We start from the raw sequence: 14,381 nt of genomic DNA on the forward strand, positions 1-14,381 counted from the left end.
GTAACAAGACTTTAATGTAGATTAAAGTCTTGTTACTCCATCAAAATAATGAAGCTTTTGATTATCATTATTTCACATCTTTTTACCCTCAATGGAATGCACTCATTTGTAATCATAACATAAAAAAGCTGACTATGAAATCACAAAGCCCCTATATTAAGTTTCAGCTTGCAGGAATCTAGTTTTTTGGTGTAGTTTATTGAGATCTGTCTCTTACTTGGCAAGGGCCTTGCCTGGTGGATCCATTAGCATATGCCATTTGGAAGAGTCCGTAAGCAAATTGGGCAAGATATGTCCCAAGAGGGTGAGTGTGAGCTGCTGCATGTCCAAACAAAAAATAGAATAGAGCAACTCCACAGCTCTCATTGCATGCTCTTTCCGTGTCTCTTTCAGGAGTTCCTGAAAAAAGAAGAGGCAGCAAAAATAATGCAAAGGAAAAATAGGAGTAAACTTTGCCCTTATTTTCCACTTAATTACAACAATCAGTGTAGATTTTAACCTACCACAATCTGAAAATCCTAATCTGGTTTACACAGTTCATGCATTCAATATGCTAAGATTCATACTTTGGTAAGAAAGAAGCACTGTGATGATCAGACCAAAGACCTATAATCCAGTACTCAGTTCCCACAATGCCCAAAACCTCAGAGAAACCCATACCTATCAGGTTTCTCTTCATTTGCTTTAATAAATCAAATGTCACAGATGGGCTTTGGAGAATACAGATTTGTGGTAAGTTTACTGCAAGAACTAATGAAGCTATTCCAATGACTGCTGTGTATTAAATGCAAGCTGTATTTATGATGAAATAAAAGTTCAAAATCATGCAGCTTTTTCTCCTGCAACACAATAAGCTTGAGGCATGCCTGTTTTGAACAAAAATAACTACTTCCTTGTTCTAGAAAGAGAATATTCTTGGTTTCAAGGTATTTGCTTCTGAACTTGCCAGAACTAATTCTTACAACAGCCTAACAACAGCCTCCCACTAATGTTTCCAAGCAACTAATCCTGAAATAAGTATGGCCTCTGACACTAGAACTGATACATAGCCATATTGTAACTACCAATATCCTGATACTCCGATAATTTAGTACATCTTTTTTTCAATCCTCCAAATTGTTGATCTTCACTTATATTTCTTGTTTTCCATACCTTGACAAGATTGTTGCAGAACCAATAGACACCACCCATGTGTAATAGTGTATCAAAGATATGAATAGAATGGCTGTCCACCCAGCCTTTTTCCAGGACTTTGGAGAAGATGCTCATCAGCACTTTTTTAATAGGTTTTTTGGCAGGAAGAAGATTCCAATAGGGCATTGTGTCAACTCCTGTAGCCGGGAATTTGATCTGTGCAGCTGTCTGCTGAACAACATCAGCACACATGTGCTCAAGGATTGAACTCATGATCACCACTCTGGATAGGGAAGGAAGAGGATAAATATTCAGTCCTTACATTTGTTTTCTTTTATGGTTTGCTTGGATGTGGCTATGTCATTAATGTTCTAAAACAATCCTTTCCAAAAGGAAGTGGATTTATTTTTTAAAAAAACTATAGCTTAGAATTGGGGCAATCGTATCAGATGTAGCTGGGGGAATGGAATATCGAAAAAAATGCCATTGCTTAACTCTTTATAGACTACCCTATTCTACAGACTAGTTTTCATACTTCAAACAACGCAATATATAAATAATGGAGTAAAATTTGAGATTCAGACTTCAATTATATATAAAATACTTTATTACACTGAAATGATAAACTTGCCAATAAGGAGAAGATGTAGATTGGTACAAAGTAGAACAGTAAACAAAATCTTGTAGCCTTCACCCTATATTTTAAAGTGCTGTAAAGTGCCTCTAATTCTTAGTCACAGGCCATGCTGAGTGGGAATCATGAGGACTGTGATCCAAAACAATGTTGGGAAAGCCTGATTTAAATACAGTATACAATGTTTTTTTCCTTAAAGAGAGCAAGATCTGCTGTTTACCTTTCACTGTAGAATTGCAGGGTGTTCTCACCATATAGGGGATTGCCCAGTTGTCGAATCATCTGCAGTGATTTTTCTCGTTCATCTAAGCCCAGCATTCGGACATGAGCCACAAGCCAAGCCACAGCACATACTGCCATGCTGCATACCTTTCCCTTGATATTATCTGTGATTTTCTGGGATGGGAAAAGAAGGAGTCATGAACATAGCTGAGAATTTTAATACAGAGGAGAAATCTATGGAACAGAGAGAAGAAGACTTAAACTGGGACAGATATTTCAGGGGTATTCTTTAGTGTAGACTCATGTATCTGAGACAGGCAACCAAATACACTGAATAAATAAATAAAATAAATTTGGGTGTAGTGAAATAAGGAAGACCTTGGATTCTAGTTTCCAGAATAATTTTGTTAGAAATGTGGCAGCTTATAGTCGGATAATGAATATCAAATTAAGTGATCAGGATTAAGGGTATGCACACCTTTTTTTCACATTTTATATGGAACTGTTCGTAATATTATTTTGTTTAGTGTATCCACAAGGAAATTATAAGCACATTTGGTTGAATATGCTTACATACCTATTTATATATGTAACTTTTATTGAAGCTTTTAATTACAGTAGTAAAGCAAATACAACTAAATTCAGAGAGAAGAGAAACAGAAAGAAAGAATATAAAGATCTGGCCCCCGTAAACTCCATTTTGGCCTGTGATGGGCTGTGGGAGGCCCAAGGAGGGCCAGACGTGGCCTGCAGAGGTTCCATTTCGACCTGTGATGGGCCAGGGAAGGCCCACAGAGGACCAAACGGAGCCTCAGACGACCGGATTTGCCCCTCAGAAGGTCCATTTTGGCCGGCAAAACGAGGCCTGTGAAGGCCCAAAGTGCTCGCCGGAGAGGCATACATGGCTGAGAGGCTGGAGAAGAGATTGCTTGCTAGATCTTCTCAAAGTAAGTGACCTGGCATGGCATGTTGGGTGCGGAAGCAATTGTGGGGAGCATGAAATATTTCAGTGAGTTGGGGAGGCTTTGGGTGATTTTAGGCAGGTGGTCTGTTCCATGGCTTTCCCCATCTTGAAATACCTCATGTGCACTTAACAAGCCTTGCATTCGATTGGCGAATGCATAGGTGAAAGGAGGGAGTGATCCTGTGTAAGATATGAGATTCACTCCCCGATTTATGGGTTACAAATGGAATGGGCAAGTTACGTACATTCCCAACTCAAGGACTACCTGTATATCTACTAAAAAGTCATTATCTAAGCCAATGCTTATTATACATATTTCCACTTTGATTCTCAAAGCTTTAACCAAGGTCTGTCTGTCTGTCTGTCTGTCTTTCTTTCTTTCTTTCTTTCTTTTCTTTTCTTTCTTTCTTTTTTTGGGGTGGGTGGGTAAATCCAGTAGAAAGTCTTCATCCGGGCCATTCTGTTGACTTGTTTGTGTTTTCCATTTTGGCTGCTTTGTTTGTCTTATAATCATCATTATTTTACCATTATCATCATCATCATCATCTGATATTTCTGCATCAGGCAAAATTTGTTTCATATCTCTGTTCCTTCTTTAACATCTTTTGGACATAGTCTATCCATAAAAGCAGACATCACATCATTGCTGGCATTACTGACATTGCAATTACTAATTTCTAGCCCCATTCTTTCAAAATCTTTTGGGGTATATAACCTTTTGAGCCATTTTGAAATCCCTATGCTAACCAAAAATCCTCATTTTTCCTCTTCTGCCTAATCTTTAGTCCCCTCTATTACCCAATTTCTAAAATCAAAAAATCTCAAATCTTTGCTAGAACTTGCAACCAGCCTAGAACCTATGGCTGTTGCAACATCCCAGTGGTCATGTGAATGCGATCTAGGAAAACCTCATCTGATCACCTTCCCTATTGACCATTCCAAAAAGCCAGCCTGATTGTCCTAAAGGTGTTTTTTTCAAGAGGGAGGCAACTGGACTTTCTAGTTTTTCTTTGAAGATGTTTGGTTCTCATCCAAGCTGAAGAAGCTTCTTTGATTAGTAATGAAACATCTTCAAAGCAAAACCAGAAAGTCCAGTTGCCTCTTGAAAAAGCACCTTTGGACAGCTGTGACCTGGATGACTGAGAATCTCCATAGACATCAACCTGGTTGGTTTCTGACTTAAATTGGTCCATCCTGAAATCCAACCTTGGATCTTAAAGTGGACCTTGTGCAGCCAGCCTTCCTGAAAACAAAAAAAACTGCTTGTTGGGAGAGATTTCATCCTGCAAAGGTTCTTCAAAGTAGTATTTCTGTCCTCTAAGCAGTTGCTTAGAAGTTTGTTGGCTAAGACATTCCTTCCGAGGAACTCTTTTCAGCCAGCCACCTTGAGAACAAGAAACATTACTTGCCAGAGAGATTCTTCCACCTGGGGTAGTCTCTTCAACAGGCAGGAGGAGAACTGCCGTGTTGTGCCAGACAAAAAGCCAGGATCACAAAGTTTCATAGTTTTTCCTCTACATCCACTTAAAGACTGCATCTAGGAAAGCCAAGATGCAGTCATAAAGTCAAGTCAGATCACATGATGGCCTGCTTTACAATTGCCACAACTTACACCCATGGCAATTCCAGGAATCAACTACCCTCAACAACTGTAGAGTACTACCAATATTTTCCAATTCATTAAATTGTTAAACTTATTAATTTTTACTTTGTTCAGGAATAACGATAAATTCACTAGGGGGCTTTTCAAACATTATTCCAAAGATCTCTAATACCATTAGATAGATAAATACAGTAGGCAATTTGCAAAAGTAATTAGAAAGTAAAGGTAGCAAACCCAGTATCTTTTTAAAGTTTCCATTATGGTTGAAAGCATGATGGCTGGATCCCTTTGTCTCCTAGCCTACACGCCAATTCTTTAATCTTTGCCACAATTTGTCTTCTCTCTTTTGGAGATATCCTTAGTTCCACATGCCTCCCCCTAAAGTCCCTGAATATGCTTTCTTGAACTTCACATTCTCCAGACTACCCAATCCTATTGTGGAAGATAATGCTGAATTTTCCAATTAAAGATTAGCCCAATTCTAGAACCCGAGGCGCTTAAACCCAGTGTTTCCCTTCCTTTCTTTTTTTAAAAGCTCTAGAGTCTAGATTGTCATATATGTGTGTTGATACAATCCCGGGGTAAGAAAGATACCTGGACGGATTCAAAGGTGAGAACCCCATTCTCCCAGGCATTCAGGATCTCCAAGATGGCAGCAGAGATGCTTAGACATGCTTCTTGCCATTTCATCTGCCTTCTCAGTAGTAATGATATATAGGAGGCAAAAAAGCAAAATGAGTATAAGAACGTATCCAAGGCATTATTCTCCCTTACCCAGCTCCCCAATTACCCTTATTTTGTTTTATGTTATTTAATTTTCAACCTGTTTTTTCAAAGCCTAGGGGCTCCTCACTAAATACTTACACCAACTTCATTTCAGAAGAATTATTCAGCAAAGCAACCAGAGTTTCCACTTTGGTGGAATCAGGTCGGAAGCAAGGGTGGTCAGGGTTGAGAATTTTCCCTTCTTCTGGCATGCAGGTCTGCATCCAGGTCTCAAAGAAAGGGACTTCCCCTGGAGGGCTAGCTTCTGATAGGATCACCTGAAAAAAGCCAACCAAGAAATAATATAGCATGAAATTCTTAAATAAGGATAATAGCACCCTCTAGTGGCTAGTTGGACAACCATAGGATAATTCTGGAAATACTTTCACAGTATGCTACTTACTGCATTGTACAAATACAAGGGAGTAAAAGAAAATTTTATTTCACTCCAGAAATAAAAGGAAGAGGCTTGAAGACCCATACATAAAAGAATTCCCCAAATTAACATAATTTGTGAGAGCAATTTAGAGTTAACCACATGCAGTAATTAAACTATGTCTATGTCTATAACATTTTATTGCTATGGACTCCATTTCCCTTTAATGGCTTTTACATTTACAATTGCTTTTATTAGTATGCATAATAAATTTCCTTCATCAGTCTATTTGGAAATGTGACTCACTAACCGCAAACAAGAAATATTTAATTTTTAGTAAATAAAATACATGAAATGCTCAGTGAAAAAATTAGTCCAGTTTCTAACAATTGAACTTTATATTGTTGCCTGACACAAGGTCCCACTACAGATAAAGAATTTTGGGATGAAAATAGTTTGGAAGAGGGAGGCAGAGAAGGCATTATAATCTGCTTCCCTATTTTGTTTGTTTGAGGGTCAGTCTCAATGTCAGAGGTAAGTGACCATTGTAATTTTTGCTTTATTATTTCCTTTGCAATTTTATGGACAAGAAGAGAATCCCAGAGATAATTTCATGCCCTAAGTCTAGAGGACAGCAGAGAGGACAACCAAACCTCTGATACAAGAATACTTTGATTACACCATTTTGCAGTACAAAGAAAGATGTAACTTCTAGGTAATGCTTCGTTTTGCAGTTTTAAATAAAGTTATCTTCCAATTTTCTAGCCCAGCAGATCATTTGTGTCAGGGACCTTGATAGTTTGTAAAAATGTTCTCTTTGAAATGCTCATACATGCTGCTATGAACCTCAATTTTAACCCAAATGACAGAATTATGAATACTGTATCTAAAGTGCTCGAGGTCAGCAGGTGGTTCTTTATGATTTGCTGAACAATTTTATATTTCTCTCTTGGAATAATTTTGATGACATGACCGTTTTGGAGAAGATTCACTACTGTCTGTTCTTCAATTTAATGCTGTCTGAATATGGATTGGTAGAACTCCAGAATTTTAGAAATTATTTCATGTTTTTCTAAACTGATGGGCACCAACACTATGCTCTAATTCTTATTCTTTAAAAAAAAATACGTCAGCCTTCCTAAATCTGGTACTATCCAGAGGTTTGGGAATATAAACCCCAAAATCTCAGCCAGCATGTAGGGAAGAATGGCAAATAAAAGACGTTCTGTCCAGTACATGTTCAAGGATAAATATCTGAGCTGATTCTTCTCACTATTTTCTCTATGTGATGTAATACGAAAGTCAGAATGTTCCTACCTCAGAGCCATAGGTCTGGGCAACATGACACAGCATAAGAAATGAGATGTCGAAGAGAAGTGCTCGGACTGATGCTCCCTTAGCTGGATTTCAGATGGAGAAGGAAGAGATAAAAATCAGAACAATTGACATATGTAAATCAAAATGTTGATGTATGATAGGTAAGACGTGCTTTGTAGCCACCATCACACTAAAGTACCATTAATGGAATATGCCAACTCATTCATTTTTATTTATTTAAATAAATCTACAATGGTCCTTCAAGTAAATGGAAATTTGATTTCCAAAAACTTTAGCCATCACAGTCCATACTCTGAATATAACTTCATTAATTTATTCATCTATAACAAAACATTGACGTTTTGTATCTAATTCTGCCAAAGGAAAAAGGATTCTAAAGCATAGGGCACCAAACATATGAAAAAACCAGTTAAACACTTCCATCCATCCCTTCCCCAGATTTCAAATAATTTTTTAATGAGACATATAAATAATAAAAAAGTTTGTGTCTTTTGCTCTAATTTGTCCCAAAACAAGTATTAAATTATATCATTATGCTAAGTGACAAATGAAAGAGATGCTATTAAAAGACATGGAAACTTCTATTTTTCTGGTTTCTGAAATTTTATCAAATCCCCCCTCCCCGGGGAATGGTTTATGATGAAATTATACAACTTTTAAAATAGCCTTCCCCAAACTGTGTTGGATTTCCACTTCGGTAATACTTGGCTAGAGGATTATAGGAACTGAAATCCAATTTATCTTGAGGATAAATCTAGCTTGAGTAGAACTGCAACATTCACACAAATGAAAACAAAATAACTCTTTCAACAACTGCAAACTCCTTCCTGATTTGTCCAGTGGAAAGTCAGAGAGCTTTTGCGTGTGTAGTCACATGCAAACATATTCAGATTCCTTATCTTGGGATGAGTGGGATTCAAACATCACTCCATCCAAAGGACGACATGGGTGCACAAAGCTTAAGATTGGGGGGTGAGGGGGTTGGAGGGAAGGAAGCAGACACACAGCTGCAAATTAACCCTTTTTCTTCAGGGTTGAGCACCCCACCCAAAGCACACAAAGTCACTATTCTTGGGATTGGAGGAAAGGCTGGTGCACGTGGTAGCCAAAAAGACAAAGAGACCCCAGTCATAACTTGAATGTCCCCCTTGTTGCATTAGGAATGCTGAGCTGGGCCAGCCTACGCTGCCAGGCACCATGCTCACTTTCAACTCTTCCCTGACCCAGGCCCCCTTCCCTGGCAGATTTTTATGGTTAACCCATGAAAGCCTGCATTACCAGGGTTAGCTACGCAGACACTTGATGGCCGGGGGGGGGGGGGAGAGATAGAAGAAAAGAGGGACTTACAGCTTTCTCCACTGATATGTTTGGTAAATTCATTGAGCCTGAAATGTGTAAAGAACGATAAAACGAAAATTTCACTTTAACTGTTCTTCAACAATTTTTTTTTAAAAAGCTGATAGCTTTAATGTGCAAAATAATCTTAAAAAAAATCAGGTGGATCACAATTATTCCCACTTTCCAAATGAGGCAAAAGCAAAGTCAGAATACAGGAATTCTGTATCTTCAGACTTTGGTAGGCCATTATTACCTGTACCCTCTACCCTGTAACAATTATACTGAAGTAAAATCTTCCCAATCCTGGTCCATTCTCTAGTAAATTGCAATGTCACAGTTTGTTCAGAAATCTCTTGACTTTTTTTTTCTAAAGTTTGGAAAATCCTGGCTGGTAAAAAAAAAGTCCTTCATTAGAAGATCATTATTTGGCCTCTTCCTGAAACTAGTCTTCACCAATATTGTAGATTACTAAAGAGACAAGCGGTGGCAAGATTATAGCTGCGCTCAATCCAATAATTCCCCAGACCTTTAATGTACTCTACACAGGATAAATAATGTATAGGGCTGGCATAAAAAATACTTATTCCTAAAATGAAGGGAAGAGAAAATAGATTAGCTGACTATAATTAGCTCTTAAACTGCTTTGAAAAAGGACAGCAGAATACATGCCATGAAATAGAGAAAGAAATTTGACTGAGGCACTTTTCTTATGGATTCTTTATGAATGTTCTCTCTGGTTTCTTCAAAATGTCACTTCTTTAATTACTATTCAGTATATTCTTTTCTGATTATATTACATTGAATACAGTATCAATGTATTATTTTCTGATTGTATTAGCATTATATTTTTGGTTGTACTTTATCGTATCATCTGGTAATTATAAATCACCAGTACATTTTTTTTTAAAAAAGCATCTCTAAGGCAAAAAGACAGCAAATAATCTGGTAATAAAAGTTATTCAAGAGTTGACTGCTGTTGCAGTTATTTGATTACAGCCAATTAGCACAAGTGCGCCAGACAGGAGGTCTGGTGCTTACTGGACAAAAATCTCTAGAAAGTGATCTAAAAAAGCTAAATCAGTTGCTACGATTTAGCCTTTTTAAAAAAATGCTTTGGGCCTGGATGATTTGAGTCTTCATTTTCATATCTCTCTACTAAGGGATTATTAGGTGTTGAAACAATATCTGAATTCACGTTTGCCTTGTTGCTATTCAAATCGTCCCATTCTTACAGAATTTTCCCAGAATCTTTCTAACAGTTGCCATTAAATTATAATTTTTAATCAGAGAGGAAAAGGATAAAAAAATCAGATGATAAATTACCAATTGTATTTCACTGACTGACTGAATATTAATACTTTTAAATAAATAAAAACCACATTTTTAAATAATTCTGGGTGTGTTTTTTTTTCATTTGAGTATTGCTCCCTGCACATGTCCTTTACTCTAGAAATTAAGGACACTCCTGGCTTGGAAACTATTCCTATCTCAAACCAACTACACCAGAAGTTGACCATAATTCATTCCATAACTTTGGTCGCAACCGATTTGGTTGTGACCCAAACAAAGTTTTGGAAATTTGGGCCTTACAAAAAAAATGGCATGGAAGGGGAAATTGGCCATGAAAAAAAAATTGTGAAATTTTTGGAACCTGATTTGGTTGTGGTCAGAGGTTTGTGACCAGATATTCTACTGTACCTTAAGAGACCCTGTAAACTTTGACCACCAATTAGTATCCCCCCATAGAAGAGAATATTGTAGCTCAGGGTTGAACTGTGGGGTCCTTGATGCTCCCTAAACTTGGTTGTTTTCTTACAGACATAATTACCATATTTTTCACATTATAAGCCACACCTTTTCCCCCCAAAAGTGGGTGGAAATGTATGTGCGTCTTAATAGAGCAAATATTGCAGTGGGAGGGAGGGGGACCGGGGAATGCTGGAGCCTTTCTGCCAAGCAGCTGATTGGCAGTTGGATCGGCCTCCCAGAATACCACTGATCAGCTGTTCTAGGTGGCGGGGATCGCTGCTGCCTATCGCCGCCACCCATTCAGTGCCTATTGCCACCGATTGGCGGCAGCAAACAGGCAGCGGCAATCAGCAGCGAACAGGAATACCGCTGATCCTGCAATACTGCCGATCCAACCGCCAATTAGTTGCTCAGCAGCGAAGGCTCCAGCGTTCCTGGCAGAGATAGCAGACAAACAGCAGGCAGCTGTTTGCTCAAGGACACTAGCCAGATGAATACCGGATGGATGCTAAGATGCAGAGGCAGATTTTTTTTCTTGTTTTCCTCCTCTAAAACTAATTTGTGTCTTATAGTATGGAGTGTCTTATAGTGCGAAAAATATGGTAGGTAACATCACCTGTGCTATTAAGAAATGGAGTTTGTTCTCAATTTATATTCTAGTGGTTTGCTCTGTCAGTGTTGGTAGGAATGGTCTGCCAATCCATCATTACTAGTCTGTATAAATTATTTCTACAGAGCGATCACTCCCAGCAACACTGATCAGGGCAAAACACTACTATATAAAATGAGAGCAAATTCTATTCTCAATTAGCACTGATGATGTTACCTAGTTAGGTGATTAAATGTCTGCAAGAAAACAACCAAGCTCAGAGAATATCAAGGACCCCATTATTCTCTCAGTTTGACTTCTGAACTGTGTTTAATTATTCAACTTGGTTTTTTTGCTTGTGTCATGAATGAAAAACTGGAATTGTTAGCTGACTATAATTTGCTCTTAAATTGCTTTGATACATGCTATTAGGCTAGTTTTCAGCATAATATCAAAGAATACAGGGCAGAGTTATTCTATCTTCTTTAGCAGAAATGGGAGAAGCAAATAAACTCTGCATTTATTTAGTGATTTCTGTATTATTCATCTGGTAAAAGAATATTTGTGAATCTCTTTGAAGCTTCTGTAAGCCTGGAACAGTATGACCTACAGTGTTATCTGAGTTTCATCTATGACCTATTAGTAGATAAAAAGACTTCGTTAAATAGATGACACACGACAGAATGTCATTTCTCTATGGAATATATTAAGCCAAAATTCACTGACTTCTTGGAAAACATATGGGACATTCTAGATTTATTAACTTGTAGCACTAACAGCAATCGCTTTAAGCAAGCATTTCTAATACCTTTTGATCATATCAAATTGGAAGTATTTTGGCCCACTGCTCTTTACAAAACTGCTTCAACTCATTGATGTTTGGCTATCTTGCATAAGCTGCCCTTCTCATATATTATTGAACATTTCTAATCAGTAATATTCAGAACTTTGATTCAGCCATTCCAAAATATTACATTGCTTCTGCTTCAGCTATTTGGTTATAGATTTCTTTTTGTGGGCTACATGACCTACATTCATTTAAACTTCAGCTCACAGATGAATTCAATACCCTGATAGAATTTGCTGTTTCAATCTAGAATCTATTATTCACTCAATTCACCGCAAGGCTGTAAAGCAGCCCCAAACCATGATATCCCCATGCTTCACGGCTGAGATGAGGATCTTGTTGGAATTACAGCATCTTTATTTCCCCCAACATAACTTTTTTCAAAAGTTCAACTTCTCTATCATCAACCAGATGATATTTGTCAAACCTGAGGCAGGCAGCAATCTTCTTTCTGGAGAATAGGGGTTCCCTTTTTGTTTTCTGTTTTCTTCTGTTCAATTATGTCTGATTCTCAGTGACTCTCAAGGAGACTGCCTGGGAAAGTCTTGGTAAGATTTTTCAGAAATAGCTTACCAATGTCTCTTCCCTAGGGCTGAGAGAAAGTTACTAGCTCAAGATCACCAGGTAGCTTTGTGTCTAAGGTGAAATTAGAACCCATGGTCTCATGGTTTCTAGCCTGGTGCCTTGACCACAATGTCAAACTGGCTTTTTTGGTAGACCCTCCTATATATGTAGATTGCTCTTATTCAATGTTTTACTTATTGTGAATGAAAGAAAGGACTGCAGAAGCTTTGCTACTTAGCCTGGAGTTGTTCTCAGTCTCCCATAGTATTGTACACTTTGATCTTGGGGTAATTTTTATAGTATGGTGTGACCATTCATAGAAAGAATATCAATGATGCATTTCTTTATTTGTATGATGATGGACTGATGAAGGCCAAATGCTCTAGTAACAGTTCTGAAACTATCCATAATATTGAGCACTGACATCCTTTTTCCAAAAATCTACAGAGATCTCTTCTGGGGCATTGATGACTCCCAAAAACATACCTTATGAAAAAGACTCTGATGATGATATTTTTTTTTTAATATGGAAAGTTCCCTCATATTCAGATCTGATGGTCATCTCATTGATTGGAAATCTAATTTAGCTTACTCTCTTAAGAGAGCTGATTATTTAAGGCTTTGCATAAGCACAGTTAATGTCGGCTGGAATACATTCAATAAAGGTCAGAACACAGTAACCTGTTCCAGCTGTTGTTTATTTAACTAGAATCTCTTTATTTATTAATAGAACTTAAGATAAAATTCTGATCACAGTGTAGGTCGCAGTGTAATCTTTGAGGATGATACAGAGCCCTATAGGTTTTTTTGCTCACAACTTTATAGCCTTCAAGGCAGGAATGAGCAAGAAGCAACCTCATTTTTGTAGTTTCCAAATATTCTGTATCTTTGAATAACAATGGGTTTTTTTATCTCTATAATTTGCAGGGGGGGGGATTCTTAGGTAAAGTACAATCTTAACTTTCTAATAATTAAATCAATTTTAGTTAAACACCTCATTAAAAAGGGGAGGGGGGAGTAAGGAGTAAACAGAAAATTCTGTCCTCTTTCCATTCAGTAATGATATTGTTTAATCAGTATGGCCCTTACAGCAGCAGTAACTGTAGTTGCTCTCACAAATAATTTTTGAAAGTGCAATCCTGAGTCCCAGAAAGGTTGCCACTTGCTCCCTGTATCAATTTACTCAGGCAAAATGAAATTGTTGCATTGCAATTTCCATAGGCAACTCCATAGCCAGGAGCAAACAACCTCACCAAATGATGGTATTACATCACACTCTTTAGTTTATCGAAGGAAAGTCAGGCAACCCTGACTTTCAACAATTCATCATATATACTCACTTGATGAATTTCCGAGCAAAGGATTTCAGTTTTCCTGTAGCAGCTGCAGCTGCCAATAGTAGGTCCAAACTCTTTCCTGAAAGCATATGACCCAAGACTCCAAGTAGTCCTTCTGGGGATTTTGAGTGATCTGAATCCATTGTCTGGTATAAAAATAAATAAAATAAAGATGGTGGATCTAGATGCATAAAGCATAGAGATTTGACTAAAAGAAAAATCAGCTTCCAAATTTTTAATTAAATGACCCTAGCTATGTGTAACCATACAGGAAGCATGCACTGGAAGATGGTATCCAGCCCAGACTCCATTCTTGCTTAAAATATTGTAACTTGATATTGTTAAATCTGGGGACCAATTTTACCTTATATTTGCCTACTCTTGCAATGATATGAATTTAGAATTTAGTTTTTCTCCCCTTATATTTAAATTTGGCAGCTACATTTGGAGGCATTTGGCTAAAAGGACATTTAAATCTGTAGCAGCATATAGTCTAATCTTGTAATTTATCACAAACAATTCCTATTCTTAATTCTGAATTAAGTAAAGGGATATTAAGTTATATATGGTGGTTAGACAGAATTATTAAAGTTTTCTCTAAAATAGGAACAGAATTAGAATAGAATTTGATTCTGCCTTCATTTATATCATCACATTCAGGAATTTGAACTTTGTTTGTCTAAAGTGCTCACAGTGCTGAGCCATAATGTGCTATAATTTTGGTTTAATCCTATGGGAGAACCAAGCCGCTATGGCTTTTCTAACAAGTACCAGTCCTATCTTGGTATTATTGTAAACTGACTAACCAGAATTATAAGCTACAGTTTCAGACTGTCTTATAATCTACAGGTGATCTGTGCCAAATAGACTTTAGCATGTTTGTTGAATGGATAAAATGAATCAATGCTTCATTCCCAGAAA

General features: G+C 37.4%; 1 protein-coding gene across 3 annotated transcripts in view; it reads right to left on the bottom strand.

The window, feature by feature from the left end:
* MED24 (mediator complex subunit 24) overlaps nucleotides 1–14,381 on the bottom strand; it is a 61,573-nt gene that overhangs the window by 12,505 nt on the left and 34,687 nt on the right. For all 3 annotated transcript variants that reach the window (XM_014074197.2, XM_014074189.2, XM_014074181.2), the window contains exons 14-21: nucleotides 13,464–13,606; nucleotides 8,384–8,421; nucleotides 7,016–7,098; nucleotides 5,422–5,600; nucleotides 5,152–5,251; nucleotides 1,989–2,164; nucleotides 1,153–1,417; nucleotides 218–399 (exon numbers count right to left, since the gene is read on the bottom strand). In XM_014074197.2, coding sequence (XP_013929672.2) covers nucleotides 218–399; nucleotides 1,153–1,417; nucleotides 1,989–2,164; nucleotides 5,152–5,251; nucleotides 5,422–5,600; nucleotides 7,016–7,098; nucleotides 8,384–8,421; nucleotides 13,464–13,606 — 1,166 coding nt within the window. The remainder of the gene's footprint in view (nucleotides 1–217; nucleotides 400–1,152; nucleotides 1,418–1,988; nucleotides 2,165–5,151; nucleotides 5,252–5,421; nucleotides 5,601–7,015; nucleotides 7,099–8,383; nucleotides 8,422–13,463; nucleotides 13,607–14,381) is intronic.

This window comes from Thamnophis sirtalis, unplaced genomic scaffold (assembly GCF_051295495.1).
Source record: "Thamnophis sirtalis isolate CommonGarterSnake01/CBP01778 unplaced genomic scaffold, rThaSir2_p1.2 scaffold_4, whole genome shotgun sequence".
NCBI lineage: Eukaryota > Metazoa > Chordata > Lepidosauria > Squamata > Natricidae > Thamnophis > Thamnophis sirtalis.